General features: G+C 34.9%; 2 protein-coding genes across 4 annotated transcripts; one reads left to right on the top strand and one right to left on the bottom strand.

Annotated features, from left to right (window-relative positions):
- Positions 1-232: 232 nt before the first annotated feature.
- On the top strand, positions 233-1,090 carry LOC133701199 (glycine-rich cell wall structural protein 2-like). The gene has a single exon (XM_062125068.1). It carries the CDS (start codon positions 233-235, stop codon positions 1,088-1,090), a length of 858 nt encoding a protein of 285 aa, XP_061981052.1.
- Positions 1,091-5,759: 4,669 nt separating this feature from the next.
- On the bottom strand, positions 5,760-13,946 carry LOC133669386 (MLO-like protein 11). 3 transcript variants are annotated; one of them, XM_062089504.1, is made up of 16 exons: positions 13,721-13,946; positions 13,233-13,642; positions 12,492-12,549; positions 12,118-12,353; positions 11,788-11,904; positions 10,807-10,867; positions 10,200-10,294; positions 9,530-9,604; positions 8,893-8,978; positions 8,733-8,782; positions 8,422-8,462; positions 8,039-8,209; positions 7,850-7,885; positions 7,470-7,537; positions 7,324-7,384; positions 5,760-6,486 (listed from the first exon to the last, which is right to left on the bottom strand). In XM_062089504.1, exons 2-16 carry the CDS (start codon positions 13,356-13,358, stop codon positions 6,103-6,105), a joined length of 1,665 nt encoding a protein of 554 aa, XP_061945488.1. In that variant the 5' UTR covers positions 13,359-13,642; positions 13,721-13,946; the 3' UTR covers positions 5,760-6,102. The 3 variants fall into 3 exon arrangements, with proteins under 3 accessions (XP_061945488.1, XP_061945495.1, XP_061945479.1); XM_062089511.1 differs by having other exon boundaries at positions 13,783-13,944; XM_062089495.1 differs by having other exon boundaries at positions 13,233-13,946.
- Positions 13,947-19,624: the final 5,678 nt, after the last annotated feature.

Genomic DNA, 19,624 nt, shown 5'->3' with positions numbered 1-19,624 from the left:
AAATTTAGCCGTAATCTCCAGTTATGCCTGTTGGGTTATGGGTTTGGTGTTACAGCTACAACACGTAAATTCTCACACAAGCATCGTGGCTGCGGGTTGCAAGAACAAACCAATGCAGACATTTTGCGCTTTTATTATTACACCATAAATACCAATTTAATTTTCCTCTTAAGCTTTCAGTATATAAAGCCATGTCTTGATTTGCTGTCTTGCAGATCGATACAAAACAAAAATGGCAGCACTAAAATGTGCCTACGTGGGCCTCTTGGTCTTGCTATGCTCAAGCTTCAGTTTCGCTCACAGATTCTTTTTGGACACTGATGACCAAATGCATGAAGGCGAACGCCATGGTAGTACTGATGATCCTGGGACCGGGACTGGGATTGGAAAAGATTTTGGGTTTGGCAGTGGTGGCGGATCAAGTGGAGTAGGTGTTGGGTTTGGGTCAGGTTCTAGTGGAGATGGCAATGGACTCGGGTCAGGATCTGGTGGTTATTGGTTAGGGTATGGAGTCGGGTATGGATCTGGTCGGAATGGATATGAAGACCCCGGGACTGGCGGATCCGGCTGGGGTATTGGAGTAGGTTCAGATGGGTCTGTGTCTGGAACTGGCGGAGTAGGCTTCATCCCAGGATTGCCTGGTTTTGGTCTTGGGGGTAGCATAAGATGGCCTGGTTTTGACTTTGGGGGTAGCATAGGATTGCCTGGTGTTAACATAGGTGGAGGGATTGGAACAGGACAAGGCAGCGGTGGAGCTGCGGATAATCGATCTCCTAGTTATGGGATTGGAATAGGGCAAGGTGGCAGCAGTGGTGGCACGATAGCAGGAATTGGTATCCCTCCACCGCATTTCATTCCGGGGTATGGTCAAATAGGCAATGGACGTACCTGCAGCCCAGAATGTTATAATCAAATTTCGACGATGAAGGGAGGATCAGCATCAAAGGAAAATGATGGGCACAACAGTGGAGCTCAGAATGAGGTTTCTAGAGACGAGACTCATGAGTCCATCGATGTGGCCATGGAGCCGTGGAGTCCAAATGAGACTCTTGAATCCAACGTTGCAACCACGGAGCCATACAGTCCATGAGCAAGGCGCTATACTAAAAATATGATCAAACAAAGCGCAGAACCAATAAGTGAGGAAAACAGTCTGTGCTTTCCCCCGAATAAGTAGCTGAATGTTTCGAATAATTCCATCTCAAATTTCATTCAAGGATGGTTTAAAAACGAATTAAAAAAAAACCCTAATTCTGTATTATTTGAGACAAGAAACAAGGAAATTGTGAAGGTAGAAATGTAGAAAACATAAAAAGTAAATTGCCAAAATAAATAAATAAAACTTAAGGGAAAAACGGAGAAGACAGATGATCATCAAATCAATCCTACTGGGTTAAAAAATCTGTCTCTAAAAGAAGATCTTGTGCGTTAATCATTGCATTACTTTAGTAGTCAATGTTTATCCATGGTAGAGTGATCGTATCATACGCACGTGAAAATTCCGTGCCTTCTCTTCCTCCTAGCTATGTCTTCCCTAGCCATGCATGGAGTATACATTGTCTCCCATAATTATTCTCTTGAAATGGAGACGCTGCACTGTAGTTTATGACTTTGTTCCCATCTGAAAAGGGGAGAAAGCCTTGGATGAGGATGATGGTAATCAGGCTACGATGTTAGAAATACTCCTCCCTTGATGCATGTATTGTTGTAAAAAACTAAAATATAAAGAACAAACTAATGTTTATTAACTGAGAAAAAGAATAAAAAACAAATAACAAAGTCTTTACAGTTGAAAGAATAAGGAGCAGAAAATATCTCAGTTGGTTACTGTCATCCCCAGTGTTTTATTTATAGAAGGAAACAAACATTACAGAAAAATGAAACACTAAAGAAACGTACCAGTTATGTTCTCTTTTATCAAAGGAGTTGTATAACAAGCTAGTCTAATCCTAGATAAGCTTAAACAAATGAATTGAAAGAAACATTCTAATCTAGATAATGCTATCAACTAACAGATAGATAACTATCAGCTAACAGATAGATAGCAATGCAGTAAATTACTACAAAGTAATCCTGTTCCAGCTTTGATACCAAACTTCAACACTCCTCCTTGGTTCCAAAGCTACACATTCCAATTCTTCCTCTCAGATCTTCAAACATGTTTCCTGTTTCTAGTTCAACTGCTGCTTTGAATTTAACAAACTCAGCAAACACATAAGATTTTGATTTCAAAAAGTAAATCCAACAGAATTTACTATAATCATCAACAAATAGAAGAAAATACTTTGAACCATTTAATGATTCATTATGCATCGGCCCACACAGATCTGTGTGTACAAGCTGGAGTTTTGACAGTGCTTTGAATGCATTGTCAGGAAAAACAACTCTAGTTTGTTTTCCTAACTGATAGGCTTCACAAATACTCTTTTATTCCTGTATATCTGGTAAACCGTGAGTCATCTGCAGGTCAGCTATTCTCTTTAAAGTTGCATAATTGAAGTGCCCCAACCGTTTGTGCCAAAGAACAGATTCATTGTTCTCACAAGTGTTAGCATTCAAACATACTTCTCTTCAATCAACATTAAAACTTTTGTTCATCATTTTTGCAGAAAGCAGTAGCACTCCATTTTTATCTTTAATATCACATGCTTCGTCATTAAAGAATATTGAGTAACCAGATTCAATTAATTGTCCCACACTAACTAGATTCTAATTGATCTTAGGCACATCAAGAACATTTTTAAGAGTTTTTGTACCTGACAAAGTTTCTACTTCAATTGCTCCTTTTCCTTCAACCTTCACATAGTCTCCATTCCCAATTCTAACTCTAGATAGATAGCTTTTATCCAAATCTTTGAATAAGCTCAGATCTGCAGTCATGTGATTAGTGCAGCCACTATCAATAAGCCATGATGAGTCATTTGCGTTGGCTGTGTTACACATTTCATGTATTGTAGCCATGAATAAAAAATCTTCCTCCACTTCTGAACTCTCGGCTACTTGAGCTTGTTTTTCTGGTTCTGCTTTATTTTTGCAGAATCTTTGAATGTGACCAAATTGCTTGCAGTTTCGGCATTGTGCATTCTTGAGCCAACACCAGGCTTCAAGATGATTTGTTTTCTGACAGAATTTGCAAGCAGGAAAATGTTCTTTCTTCTCTTTCCCTTCAGTGAAGATGTTGTTGCTGTTATGTTGCCAGTTATTAGATTACCAACCTCTCCCTTTTTCTCTTTTTTCTTCTTGATTGTTTCTGTAAAAATTCTTAGCCCGACTCTTCTCCTTGTAAACTGCAACAAGAGCTCCTTCACTTGTTCCTTCTTGTCTATAAGCTTGTCTTTGCTCCACAACTTGCAATGCATTTACTAGTTCTTGCAGACTCATTTCTGAAAAATCTTTAAAATCTTCTAAAGAGCAAATTTTATGTTCAAATTTCTCTGGTAGACTTACCAGAACTTTCTCTACTATTCTTGAATCTGGAAAATCTTCTCCCAAAAGTCTCACTTGATTCACAAGTTTTGAAATTTGAGAAGAGAAGTCTTTGATGGTATCGGTTTCTCTTATCTTCAGACCTTCAAATTGTCTTCTAAGATTTAAAACCTGCATCTTCCTTGACTTCTCATCACCATGAAACTCTGCTTTTAATTTATCCCATGTTTCTTTGGTAGATTTACAAGCCATAATCCTTGTGAAGATTTCTTCACTCACAGCATTATGAAGACAGGTAAGAGCTTTGAATCGCTTTGCCTTTTCTTCATTGAAAAATTTCATCTGTGCAATCGTAGGATTGTTTTCTAGTGGAGTAGGTTGCCTATCACTCTCCATTATCTCCCACAAGTCAAAAGCTTTGAGATATGTTTCCATTTTTACAGCCCACACACCATAATTCTACCCTATGAACACTGGTGTTTTTGCTGGAAAATTTGCAGAATCCATTTCTTAAAAAAAACTCACTTAATCTCTCGTGTTTCACTCACAAACCCTTCAAAGCAGAAAGCTTTGATTTAACCTTACTATTCTCTCGTGTTTTCACTCCCAAACCCTTCAAAGATCAGAGGTGCTCTGATACCAATTGTTGTAAAAAACTAAAATATAAAGAACAGACTAATGTTTATGAACTGAGAAAAAGAACAAAGAACAAAGAACAAAGTCTTTACAGTTGAAAGAACAAGGAGTAGAAAATATCTCAGTTGGTTACTGCCATCCCCAGTGTTTTATTTATAGAAGGAAACAAACATTACAGAAAAATAAAACACTAAAAAAACATACCAGCTATGTTCTCCTTTATCAAAGGAGTTGTATAACAAGCTAGTCTAATCCTAGATAAACTTAAACAAATGAATTGAAAGAAACATCCTAATCTAGATAATGCTATCGGCTAACAGATAGATAGCAATGCAGTAGATTATTACAAAGTAATCATGTTCCAGCTTTGATACCAAACTTCAACATGCATTGCGTCAACAACAGCTTAAGGATGGTTGCAGTCGAATAGGAGAGCTATATATATTTGCACTACCAAAGAATTGGCTAGCGGATTGCATTCTGCCTCTGGCTTAAAGGTTGGGGATCTTCCTATCATGGCTCCGGATTACCCCCTACCCATTTAGTCTCTCCCTAATTATGCTTTCTCACTATATATCCAAGACTTGATTTGCTGCCATGCATAACAAATCAAATCAAAACAAAAATAAGATGACTGCACTAAAGTGTGCCTGCGTGAGTTTCTTGGTCTTGCTATGCTTTAGCTTCAGCATTGCTCACAAGTTCCTTTTCGACACTATTGACCAAAAACTCGGAGACTTTCGCCATGATAGTTCTCACGTTAGTGGGGCTGGAAAATGTATGGGGTTTGGTAGAGGATCGAATGGAGATTGGTACTTCACGGGGATCTCTTGCTTATGGCTATGGGATTGGAATAGGTAATGGGGGTAGCGGCCTCAGCGCCGTACCAGGAATCGGTAGAGGTTCTGGTCAATTAAGCATCGGTTACACAAGCAGTTCCGAACGTCATCCGAGAGTGAGATCAAGATCAAAAGCAAATGGTGAGCCTGACAGTGAAACCCAAAACGAGGTCAACAAAGATGAGTCTCATGAGTCCATCATTGCAGCCAAGGAGCCATGGAGACCACATGGCTCTTACGAGTCCATCATTTCCGCCCCGGAACCATGGAGTCCACACAAGGCTCACGAGGCTGTCGTAGCCTCAGAGCCATGGAGTCCATTCGTGACTCACGGGTCCAAGTCATGGATTCCTTATGAAGCTTACGAGTCTATCATTGTGCCATGGAGTCCACCTAAGGCTCACGAACACTTCGTTGCAGCTACAAAGCCATGGAGTCCACGTGAGGCTCATGAGTCTACTGCATGCATGGAGCCACGGAGTCCATGAGCATGGTGCTACGAAACGGTTGCGAGGCCACTCACAGTGCAGAGACCAGTAATTGAGCAAAACAGGCTGCATTCCCCAAGCAAAGGGGACATGGTGTTCTAGTGAGCTGTTATTTTTATGTTTCAACAATCAGGCACCAAGCATTTGAGTTGACACATTGCATGCTATCAATTGAAAAAAAGAATCAGCCTGATACAAACACATCAATTACCGAAAAAGGAAAAAAAAATCATAAAACAATGGGGGAAAGAAATATACACTCATCAAATCTTGTTGCCTTGAAAAAAACAACTTTCTCGTAGGTCCATCATTACTTCAAGCAAGAAGTTGGTTTGGTTCCATAGGAAACATAAAACATACAGAGGATCAATTCATAATAACTTGCATCATTTCTATTACCTGTAAGTTAATATTACAAAGAGCAAGATTCTATTACAGTAAACTAATGTATTGATTTCCTTCTTCTATGTACTCATGCTACGACTCAAATCCTAAGAGTATAGTATGAACCTTGATTCGATATTGGCAAATACCACATATGATCAAGAAAAGAGTACCTACTTTAGCTGGATCCTGAAAAGAACGAGGGAAAAGGGAACTCCTCAAAATACTAGGTTAGCTTATTCGTGCACTTTCTACTTTCTATTTCATTCCCTTGTACTTTACAGGATCCCTGCAAAGCCTAAATTTGACGACAGAATACCTCCAATTTATTACCTTCTAACTGGCATAGAAGATGACCTCAGAATACCTTCCACGTTAAGATTTGGTGTTTCTGATGATGAAACAGAAGCTGAGGGACGAAGAAGAGGAGTGCCAACCCTACTTGAAGTTTCGTTGGCAACTGGGCCAGGACTAACTGAAATAAAAGCAGACTGCAACTCAATTTGAGTGACTGGACCATCACCAATCTCAGGAATATCAAGCAACTGATGATCATCTTCCTCAAGTGACATTACTGTGCTTGTGTCTGTGTGTATGGTAGAATCATCTGTGAAATTTCCATGCCTTCTCTTCCTCCTAGCCGCCTTCCCCCACCCATGGATTGTCTCCCTTATTCTTTGCGGAATTAATGCTGCCTTGTAGTTTGTTCCCATCTGAAAAAACAGAGGGAGCATTACATGATGCCAATAATAACAGGAAATGATTGAACCTAAAAATATGAAACAATCCTAACCACCTTAACACAATGAAAACCTGCTCAAACATGATTCAAGTTACTAGTTCTGAGGAGGGGGGAGGGGGGCATGTCCTACTCACAAGAGGATAAAGATGATTTAATGCCATAAAAAAATCAGGGCAATCTAGAGGACTCAACTTCATGACTTGTTCTCATGTCTAATAAAATATGAGGTTTGCTCCACAACCCATGCTTGGTGATGGATTGTGATACAAAACCACAGCATTGCTCCCAGAAAAGAAAGAGCAGAGGAGATTTTACTTGGTAGCTGACAAATCAGTCTGTGAAGGTACACCCATAAACTGGGTGCTTGCGCAATACTGCATAAACATATAGTCACGAGGAACTTCACTCATCCTACTTGGACATATCAATGCATCTGATTGCCATTCAATAGTTATGTAACTCCGGCATTAGTTATACACTGCATAGATAACTATATATAGATGAAGTGCCTTTTCTCTTTCTTTGAGATACTGTGGTTGGATTCAACAATAGGCCCAGGAATGGAGATATATGCAGCTGGCATATGCTGTTAGGCTATATTGGCAGTCAAGAGTCTTTATCCCAGGAAGTTCCTGTACATCTGTACTGGATACAGGTTAAAACTAGCTTACAGTAGATTATGCATTTCTAATTTATTGCTCATGATATTTGTATACTAGTAGATTATGCATTGGTATCTTGTTGCCTATAAATAAAAATTAACCAGTAATTTTCCTTGGGGAAAAGCACTTCCCAATGAATATGATACCTGAGTAACTAGTGCATATAGTGGCAAGGTGCTGTAGCTACAGAGGAACTGCCCAGCAAACCTACAAGATAATACAATGATGCAGTGGCTGTAAAAAAACTGTTAAATCCTCAAGAAAGTCTCAACTATCTCAGATGTATGCATACCCCAAAACAAGTCGTGTGTACACCAGCCAATGGTTCCTAATAAAGCAGGATTTGTACCCAAATTGCCACTGTAAATCAATCAACAAAAGACATTAGTTCAATGTACAGATTCAAAATCTCATTAAGCAAGGAAAAGAAGATTTTTGTATTTCCTCATTAGTGATTCCTCTGGTCCACGATATCATTCTTTAAGCAATTTCCAAATGTTTCTCAAATGAATTTAGTAAACATTGAGGCGACAAAACCGAGGAAAAAGTGAGATTTTTGTTCAACCAAATCACAGAAATTATAATAAATTTGAGCTTGGTAGATGTCAAGAAGGACAAAAGTGAACTATCACAGTCCAGTGAATACCAATCAAGTAAGGGAAGAGGAGTTACCCAAAACCAAAAGAACGAAGCCAATTCAAATGCATTCTGCAATGAAATTTCAAAGGAAAAAAAATGTGATGTCAGTTCTACTACTTGGGCACACCACCATAAAACCATTTTCTAGGAAAGAATGAAATGAAAGGATGGTATGTGTTCCCATTTTAATTTGAGCAATTGATCACGGTGAGAATTGCTTACCTGGAACAGAACAAAATGAATCAATGACAACATTAATTCTGGCTTCTTGAACCAGAAAAGATCATCTCGAGGCTTCAGTTTTGCTCCCACAGAATGTCCAGTTAGACCAGCAGTCTCCAAAGCCAAGGTTGCAATTACATGCTGTAGCTTTGCACCCACAAGAAGAACAAGCTGCCCATGATGTGAAACATTAGAGAAACCCAATAAAATTTGCAAGGGTACATAAAGCTTTATTCACTCTAGATACAAAATTTGTTAAGTGCGATCAGTTGCCTGTTCAAGTGTCTGTTTCTCACAGCAAACTTGTGCTACTACCTAAGAAAATGCCTTTTGCAGCATCCAAGTGATTGATAAAACCAAAACTCAAAAGAACCAGTACTCACAGTGATTGGAATGATTGCTATCCAGAAATAGAGATTAGATCCTGTAGAAGGTTCCAAATCAAACAAACCATAATTTAGAAGTTTAAGACCTAGGATAACCCTATCATACACTACACAACATATGACGTAGATCACATGATGTATAGTCCAATGTATGAAAACTGAGGCTGGTAATTGTCATGGTAAATTGAAAAGAGTCACAAATAATTCAAAAGAAAATGCACAAATCATCAAAACTTGTATATTGTTATCCAAAAGCAAGTGCAAAACAAAAGAATTTATACCATCATTTTTCACCTACATAACTGTACCTTTTACATTAAAAAGCATGAATGCAACAACAAATCCCCACAATGGACCACTGCAAGGAATTGAACAAGCAGGCATTTAGCAGGTCCATTTTCTCCTAGCTCAATCATACAAATGAATGACCTAAAAATACAACAAACATCCAAAGTACATAGATGTTACCTCACACCAACAATTCTTTGGAATTCTTCTTCCATAGAGCGAATCATGTAGCTGTGAAAATCATATTTCAATGAGAGGTTGTGATTCTGCCATGAATAAGAAAATAAAAGGGATGGATGTTAATAAAGCAATCACTAATAGTACCACCAGTCTATCAGCAAAGACGTTCCAATTGCCAGATGCCTCAAACATGGATTTGGTTCTGACTCCGATTCAACATCTCATTTTAAATATCAAAAGAAGTAATATGGTGTCAAAATATTTTCCATCTACCATAATTTGAGGTTGGTTTCAAAATATTCCATCACAATATAATGCCCATCTGTTATGGTCTATCTTATATTATGTTTTTTACTGCATGAGTTTATCTATGTATATACTCCGATATCTTCTTTTTTTATAAACCCTAGTACAAGCCCCTGCCTTCCTTCCATACCATTGAATTCCTCACCTGATTCTGGGATCATAATTCTCCTACTTCCCTATTTCTTCAGGAGGAGAGTGCCATCTTACATTTGTAGTACATCCTAAATGCTAGTAAATTAAACTTTCCTTTATGCACCTTCAATGTTGTAAATGCTATTTGAAAATTAAACTTCACTTAAAGTATGGGCTAACAAATAACAACAAAGTATACCATGATGAAGCCCTTACGAAGAGTAAGGTAGTCTGTGCGAACCACTGAACACCCAAATTGCCGGAAGAAACATGTCTGCATGTTGATAAAACAGGCAACTTCAGCAGAAATTATCATCCGGACCCAAAAAAAAAAGTGGCAAGCAAATATAAACAGATGCTCTTTCAAACAATAGAAGTAAAATGACAACAAAATGAAGAAAGAAAGGAGGAAACTAACAAGGTTAAAATGTACATTATCAACAAACATGAAAAGGAGGAAATTGCCTAATGCCCCTTCCTAAACCTTCATGAAAGAAGAAACACTAGCATCTCAAAAACCCATAACAAAGAAGCTCCAGATGTAAATTCCAATGCTTCAATTTCAGTTATCCATATTTATTTATCTTTTTGGTGAGTTATGAGATTGTTTACAAAGTGGAGCATGTAGGATAGACACAAATATTGTTTTGGATCAGGTGTGTGACATGAAGATCATATTGTGAATGTTGTCAATGTAAAATTGCAATATTGTCTCTCTGGTATTGAAATACATCAAACGAAGATCAACACAAAACAAGGCCTGGTAGCACAGCTCCAATTTTATCACAGAATTAGCATGAATAACAAGCAAGCATGGACTACCAGCATAGAGAGCATTAAAAGAGCAAGAAAAGGAGTTTTGTACCTACCACCCAAATAAGAAAACTATTCTTTACCAAAGGACCTGATGTATGATGTCTTACAAAGGTTGTTTGCCTTCGGAATGTCTTCTCTCTATTGATTTCTGTTACAGAATAAATTGCTAAAGTCATTATTTCGGTAATAAAAATATTTCTTAAATACGTATTTGCAATTGAAATGATTGGAATGTGAAGGTATCCCTTGCAAAACAGTGCTTTTTGATCACACTAATTATGGAAAGCATATCATAAATATGCTGAACTGCATCAGATGTAACGATAAGCCCAGGCAAATAAACCCTTTCTCTTGTCCAACTCAAAAAAAAAAAAAACACTATTGCAAGTTCCTGTTCTTTCCTAAATATTTCAATTCCACCTTTGACCATCAAGATACATAAGATCAAGTCTCAATCTCCTTAAAGGTCTAGCATCTAGACATATATATGTATATAAGAACAAGCTAAATACTGTATATTGAAGAGAGTGAGAGATTGGGCATGTATATTCTAGATCAGCCATCTTCTATAAAGCTGAAATAGGCAAAAAGAATTAGGCAACACGACTACTGTTTAAAATTTTAAATCTATCCAAAACCACTTTCCTGCTTAAAGCTTACCTGTTAATACATCATGTCGGTCCATATGAGCCACATCCTCCCATATCCTCCAGCTGTGAATCTGGTGAACCAATTACAAAGTTAGACAGATGGCCACAGTGATAACAACATTATGGTTCTCTAGTTTCACAATTCAAATAATGTCTTGTCTTTAATGCAACTACAGTTCAGGGAATAACTTGGTTTATATGGTCAACATGGTTTCCTCTCCTTGAGTCATCTTGACATAAGATATCACAAGTATGACTTGCAAATACTGGATGGGTCAGCACATATATTCTTATCACAGAACAAACAGAACCATATTTTAGATACAAAGGACCAAAGGTTGAAACAACAGATGCTGATTGTAAGGCAAGCATGTTGCTTCTGAGAATGCTGTTAAAGCTTCCAACCAAAAAGCTAATGCTTGTAGGAGGAGAGACACATATCACGAATTATATAAGGCAACTAAACAAGATCAAACTGTATACTCTTTTCATAGTCATGCCAAACTTTATACTTATCCAGTAAAACATTACTCAACAACCCTCTGATGTCCAAGCTTAACAGAGAGCACTCGGCATACTTGATAGCAGCAACCATGGGCCCAGCACGAGGGGCAACAGCAACAACAGAAAACAAAATGGACTCAAAATAACTTGAAGTTTAACACCAAAGAGTTAAACCTATAGGAGGAGAGGCCCGTATAAAACATGAGAACAAGTCATATTTAAACCAAATTGAAATCATTCAACCAACGGGGAATGCATACCTGGACCAAAATTTACAAACTCCTTTCCATCTAACAATAAACCAGAACATTTTATTTCTTCAAACACGAGAATAAATTGAATAGTGGATCTTGTTCTATACATAATTTATCCTTTTTCCTTTCATTATGTTGTGTAATTTATTTATTATGTGAACTTAATCATTCCTAAAATCACTCCACCATTAAGAAAAGCAACAACTATAATGGAATACAAAAAAGTGCTTAACCTTCACAATCGCCAGCAACATTGTTAAACAACTGTAAGATATATGTGTGATTGCCATGACAAAAATAAAGCGATGCAACTGCTCAAGACCTTGATATGACACAAACGGCTCATGTCCCTGCACATCAAACAGTTTTTAGAATACTAATTTGCCTCCTAAAAGTGACCCAAAAAGAAAATCTCTTTTCTACATATTTTATCATTGAGAAGACAAAACCCATAATAAATCAATGTTATCAATACACTGTGTTGAAAATTCAAATATTTCAGACACCATAGATAAATCTCTAGCAAGATCATCAGCAATGTTTATATAAGATAAATGACATACCTCTTTGCAGGTATTCCGATCCAAGCCATTCAATATTCTTCGAAGTGGATGAGGAAGAACGGGAAGCATCAGCAGTTTACGTCCCTGGGAAGAATTATCTTCAACTTCCTCATCAATCTCAGACCTAGTGCAAGGAGCAAAATTACCATCATAGAACTTTGATGGAATGCAAATATTGGCAATGGTGCTTGAGGTAGCTGTTAGTAGAAGTGATATGAATCCGAGCAGCATCAACTCTGAAGACAAGTACAAAACAATACTTGTGAATGAAAATTGCAAAAATATATGAAGGGGAACTAAGAATCACTTGTAACCAAAAGAACAAAAAGAACTTTCTGCAGCATCAAATGTTGCATTTAGAACTTGGAAAATACCTTCTTTCATTTTCTCCACGGCTGCAAGCAAAGGTTTCCTATTGGTTTTTCGCAACCACTGAAATACAAACATATAAAGCATCAAGTTTCAGAGCAGCCACCAAAGCTCTAGAAACTAACACAGTATTGACATTCCAGAAAGGAAAATAGACAAAATATGAGCTAAAATTACAAAAATGATCTGACAGATTCTGTTTCAATTCATCTGTCAATATACAGTTCTCCTAAAGCAAACAGATTAAATTTATCATAAAGCTGTTGAAACAATGTTTTACAAAGCTAGTGCTTCCATAACAGTCATCCAAAACGTAATTTTCAAATCTAAAGCATTTGATGCAATTGAAACAATCAATGAGATCTCAGCCTACAGCCATGACTATGACACAAACAGAAAACTAGAAGTGTCAGCTAAAAGCCCTCAAAAAAGAAATAAAAGCTATTTCGCAACTCAAAGTCATCAAAACATGAGAAAAGAAGTAGTGACAGAAATCAATTACCAAGTAAAGTGCCTTGAAATTTCAAAGGGCTCCAATATATAAATAAAATTTTAAGAGAATTCATTCTAGACCTTGAACTTTAAATAGAATGAAAGAAAAGAACAACAATCAAATTCTGTATAAACACAGACATCGCATGTCAAAGTGAGTCTGCTAAATCATAACAATGAGAAAATACAACCTCTGGAACAACAGATGAGAAAATAAGAAAATTACTATACATTGGGTAGACGATGCCACTTACATTACTTAGTCTGTGGATTGAGCGCTCCACAATCAAAGAAACAACTACAAAGATTGTCAGCACAGTTGCTACTGACCATGTTGGAGTTAAGGCCAAGGATCTCATTTCTTTGGTATCTCCTTCCATTCTAAGCAATCCTACTCAGAGACACACGACCCTTTGTTTTAAATCTTTAAGCCCCCAAAGTCTCTCTCTCTGTTAATTTTAAACCAACAACAGCAAGCAACCAAATTTTTTGCCTAGAAAGCAAAACCTTTCTTCAAAACCACAAAAAAACACAACTTCAACTCCAGATTCCTCCTATAATGAATTGATCATACGAATACGAACATCAAAATCCTAAATTTTGATCCCCTTAGTTTTCCAACTCCAGAAGCATTCATGTACCAGGGCCGAGTTCACATCTTTAGCTGTATAAAGAAACACACCAATAAAAATATTGTAAATGCAGAAATGGGATATGTCCCAAAACCTGAAATCTCTCTTACAATTGACTCCAAACTTTGAATTCTCTACAGAATCATGAAAAAATCAAAGTTCCTTCCTTTACCAATTTGCCTAGAGAAAACGCCAAAACTCCACCATTGGTGAGTGACGTTTTCTCACTTGCATATCACAGTTGATTCAGGTACCAGAACCTCTCTCTCTAGAAAGTTTGTATTTTTCTCTCTCAAAAAAAATAATTCCTCATGGAAAAGCTCACATCTTTATGTGGTACGTGTAAAAGGGGCTGGTTACTTTATTGATTGGGTTACTACATTTTGACCAGACTGGAAAAAAAATAAAAATAAAATAAAAAATAAAATCCAGCTCAGAGACAACTGTAGAAGGTTTAAGTTGGTTTTTCCATACTATAGTCCCTGAAATTATAAAGGAGGATTTTCGGTAAAGTGGTAAATATTATTTTTTAAAATATATTTTATTTAAAAAATATATTGAAATAATATTTTTTTATTTTTTAAAATTTATTTTTGAAATTAAAACATAAAAATATTTCAAAAAAATATTAAAACAAAAAAAATCAAGATTTTTCAAAAATAAAATTTAACTGCAATCTCAACACTATTTTAATTTCGGTATAAGATGATAAACAGAAATAAAAGTATTTGTTTTTGTAATAATACCATGCTTTTAAAAAATTTAAAGTTTTTTATTTTAAATTATTTTTTTATTTTTTATTATTTTAGCACGTCAATGTTAAAAATAAATTTGAAAAAGTAAAAAATATATTTTAAAAAATAATTATTATACCAATCACAATCACTACCTAAATAATTACACCTTCCATCAGCTGTTTAGATATCTGTCTTGCCTACCTTGTCCCATCTGGCTGTGATCATATTAACAAAATGACAGCTCAAATTTTATTTGAATTTATTGGCAGCCCATTTAATGCCAAGTCCAGAAGGTCGCTGTATTAATGGTCGGGTTTTAGTATTAAAAAAAAAAAAAAAAGAGAGATGGAGAAAACATTGTTTACTTGGACATTTCACTATAGATGGAGCAGTATTTTCTTCTTTTTTTTTACCTTAAAAAAATATATCTTTCCCATCTATTTAAGGGTAAAATAGTCTTTATCTTAAGATAGTCTTGGTGTTCTAAAATTGATTGGATGAAGGGTGATTATTTTGTGTGTTTGAATGTACTGTAAATTTACAACACTACTTTTAAAAGGAATAAATTTTTTAACTTCTACTTAAGATTAGTTTTGTATTTTCATTTAAAAATACACAGTAATAAAAAAAAACTAATGAGAAAATGACAAATGAAGGGTCTTTTGTTAATTTGAATATTGTTGTACAGTAAAAAGATTTTGGTGTCCTTGTCAAATAATTTAAGTCTTAAGTTAAAGGATATTTATGTCATTTGTTACTAGTTTTTTTAATTAATTGGTTGAGTGAGGTTATTTAAGTATTTTAATAATTAAAAAAAAAAAGCTAACAGTTGCAACTTATTCCACACAGCCAAAAAGGTTATTCTATAGTGCTTTTAGTTTCATCTTAGCATCTTTTCTTTGGATATATGGTGCATGCATTGATAAGAGATTCGGTTTGTCATTGGTAATTTTTTTTTTTTTATCCTCTCTCTTCCTTGATGTTTGTGTTTTACCACTCTATTTGTCAAGTCAGCCCTTAAACTTCTTCTTTTTATTTGATCTCTTTTTTTTTGTTATTATTTTTTCTAAAATAATTTAGTGAATAAAATTTTTCTTTCGATTTCATCCTCGTTCAACCTTTTGCTTTGTCAAATTTGATTATTATTTTTTTAATTGCTATTTTTTATGGTCTATGATAATTTTTAGTTTTGTTTTTTTTTTCAATTCCACCCTCCATAAAAAATTTTCATAATAGATTTTATTCTAATTCTTTTGATTCTTTTGTTTTTTTTCTTTGCAAAATTTTCCAAAGAAGTAATTTTTTTTTACTCGATTTAATTCTTCAACATTTAATTTATTTGAATTTGAGCTTGGGCCTTCGTCTAAAATTTCACGAATTGTTAATCTTGAAAACTAACCTAGCTTCATAAGGCATGCCTAGAATTACTTTAGTTTTTTTATCATTTTTTTAAGCTAATAATTTTTTGATTTCATTTTTTAAAATTTATTTAATTGGAGATTGAGCTTTGTTTTGTTTTTTTTTCATGCTTTCACCTTGATTTTATCATTTTTTGTTCATTCTATATTTGAATTTAAAATTATTATTTAAAATCTTGAATGAAAGTTTTTCAAGGTGGTAGCTTTTGCATGTACATATTTTGAATATTTGAACTCAGTCCAAACAGCTGAGAACCACCACCTTTTACTAGATTGGTGATTGCACCATGTCAGGCTGGACAAAAAAATTCTTTACATGTAAACAAAATGTTTAGACGACAATAATGTTTTTAAGTAAGAGAAACTCGAAATTTAGGTTAAATTTTAATTAATTTGATAATATAATTAAAAAAGCAACAATAAAAAAATAAAAAAAAAATATTAAGCCATGTCAAGTTGGGTTCACATACAAAATAGGTGACCTACCATATAAGATAGGTATAATTCCATAGAATGATAGAATTAGAAAAAATTAATTGTAAAAAATGACTTGTGACTTAAAAGGTCAATAAAATTTCAATAATAAAATATCGAGGGACCAAGTCAAAAAATAAAGTTTTAATAAAAAAAATTAAAAATAAAATAAATAACAATTAAAAAAATAAATAATAAACCTGACATAAAATAAAAGGAGTAAAGATATTGAGGGATAAAATTGAAAAAAAAACCGATTAAAAGAATGATATAAAACATTGAGGGATGTAATTGAAAAGATAATTTAATTAATAGAATAATTTTAAAAAATAACTTAACAATCAAAAGAACGAGAACTGGATCTAAAAGGTAAAAAAAAATCAAATGATAGTTAAATTAAAAGAAAATTCCAATTCTATTGATTATTTAAAATAAAATAAATATCAATAAAATGAATAAGGATCAAATTTAAAAGAAAGAGAATCAAATGGCTGCTTTGAAAATATACAAGGAAAGGCTTTGAAACCGAGAAAGAGAGAGGAGAAAAGGAAGGAAAAAAAACGGTTATTGGCACTAAACCATATGTTTTTTCGCCACACGCACCACCCAAGAATGGAGGTGATATCGTGAGGATTAAAATATTGTCGTGGAAGCCAAAGCTTGCCATACGAACAATGTGAAAGCACCAATGCGTGTTTGCGTGAATTTCACCCACAATTAACTTTTAAAAATATATTAATCTTATATATATGCCTAAATACTATAAAGGTAACCGAATTATATCGAGTTAACTTTCGTATGGTTTAAATTTTTTCTAGAAAACATGATATTAACACTCGAATATTTTTTATGTTAAAAAAATTGATATGACGCTCATCATAGTACTAACAATAATCTAGTTAATACTAAACATGAGGGGTAGTTTAATTAGTCAGACATTGAGTTTGCTCTACAATGGTCAGTTCGAGTCCTTTCAGGGCCACTAAAGACTTACATGGTCGTTAATTTCAGGGCTCGTGGGATTAGTCGAGGTGCGCGCAAGCTGACCCAAACACCCACATTAATCTAAATAATAATAATAATAATCTAGTTAATACTCCTATACCTTGTAATTAAAATTTATCAAGAGATGTTGATTACTGAAATAACCAATGGGTAATTTTTCTTTCTTTGTTTGTTTCTTCTTCTTTTAGGGCGGGGGTGGTTAAACAACACTATTAGGATCTTGGAACTCGAATGACGTATTGTATTTTTCTTATATTTTTTATGCTACCCGATTTCAACCTTCTTTTTTTTTTAATTTTTTTTTAATTTTAAAGCCCCCGCTAATCTTGGATACTAAGAAGAAGACAACAGCACATGCTTTGGTTTTCTTTCTTTGATTAGTGGATGCCACATGATTTGCTTCAAATTAAATAATCCCACTGCACTCGACTTCTGGTCCCCCTTTTCTTGCCCAATAGTTGACTTATACAGTACTGATCAGATTCCCTTTTGTTTCCCAGGTGATATTCCTTCTCTACTCTAAACAACCATTTTCCGAAAAATGTTTGAATCCATGTAGCTGCCCAATCAATTTGTGTCTCTAGCTGATGAAGTCGGAAAAGAATTTTCACTTAAAAATCAAGTTTTTTTTTTTTGCTGTCTAAATTATTTATAGATCTCGATTATATTGGTTTATCTTAAATATGAAAAGAGATGTTATAATTGATTAATATAAATTGATGTTTATTATTGTCAGAGAACCATCTCAACCAAAATGTTTAAACTGTTAGGTGAGGTTTCAATATATGATTTATATTATTCTCTAATACATTCCATCAAGTGAAAGTCCTTTGGAATTGAAACTTGCATAGATTCACATTACCTTGTGCTTAATTTTTATTAAATAAATTGGGATAGTGAGATTCGAACTCGTGACCGTTTGGTCATCAAGGTTCTGATGCCATGTCAGAGAACCATCTCAACCCAAAAGCTTCAGCTGTTAAGTGAGATTTCAAGATATGATTTATATTATTCTCCAACAATCATCAGATGCTATCCACCACTATTATTGATTGTATAGTTTTAAAACCCGGCTTGGTGGGTCAACCCGGAACCCGACTGACCCGTTGCTGGAACCGGGCTGGGTTGAAGAAAAAACAGGAGAAGAAAAAAACCTGATTGCAACCCGTTGACTTTTGTTTTTTTATACTAAAACGACATCGTTTTGATTTAAAAAAATAACCCGAGCAACCTAGTGACCCGGTTAAAACCTGGAACCCGAGTCTTAGACTGGGCCGGGTCTAAAACTATGATTGATTGAGAGATTTGGTAAATTTCAATTCAAGAAACAATCCCTATTTAAGAAAGTGGTACTTGAGTTGTGTAGAAAACAGTTTGTATTTATACTGTTAATCATTGGATAAAAAATATGGTGGATGCTTATAAATTTATGTTTGAAAAGAATCCATCAGAAAATTAAGAAAATATATCAATTCATTATATATATAAAAAAATATTGTATGTATGAAATATGAATGATTCACGACGCCGCATTTTGATTAATCAAAACTCAAAAAAATACGTTGAAACTTATTGAAAAATAAAAAGGTGGGGTGGTGTCCGTTAGGCCATAACTCAAATAGCTGCGATCTTAGATTGTTGATGTCTGGGTCACATGGTCCAAACGGACGGGGACAAAAACAAAAGATTATTGTTGCTGGGGCAACAAATTAGTAATCAAGCTAGAATCTTTATAAAATCATGCTATATCATTATATCCTTGAAATTCTTATAATTCCATGGGTGGCTTGAATCTTACTAATTAGTTGCCCTTTGAAATGATGTGAAGATTAATCTCGCGGTTTCTAAAGTTAATGATTATATAAATTTTTAGTAGTTCTGAAATTTATAAGAATTAAACTGATAATCTCTAAGACTATTCCATTTATATAACTATTTTTTTTATTAATGTAGGTGTCCGGATCAATTTATGCGTACTTTGACTAATCTCACGGGCCCTGAAATTAACGATCATGTAAATCTCAGTCGCCCTGAAATTTGTGAGACTCAAACTGATGATCAACTAATATTTAGAAAGCAAACTTAAAATTTAATCAATTAAATTACAACCATCCTAAATTTTATACATTTATTTTATTTTATACATGCGTGTGTGTGTCAAAATGCTCAAAATTACAGTCAAAGTTTTTTTCAATCCTATACAATGATCAGGGCGTGGGTCACGGGTCGCATTGATCTGGTGTCTTCTAACCACCGCATCCTATCACGGAGTATGGCATCTAGCCACCATCCAAGTGAATCGACGGTGATGTCCAATTGCATCATCATGATTCATGAGCCATGCCCCTTGCACACTCTCTCCATATCCCTATTGGAATTT

This window comes from Populus nigra, chromosome 1 (assembly GCF_951802175.1).
Source record: "Populus nigra chromosome 1, ddPopNigr1.1, whole genome shotgun sequence".
Classification (NCBI taxonomy): Eukaryota; Viridiplantae; Streptophyta; class Magnoliopsida; order Malpighiales; family Salicaceae; genus Populus; species Populus nigra.
Note: the sequence above shows the minus strand (reverse complement) of the source record. Positions and strands in the feature narration are given on the sequence as shown.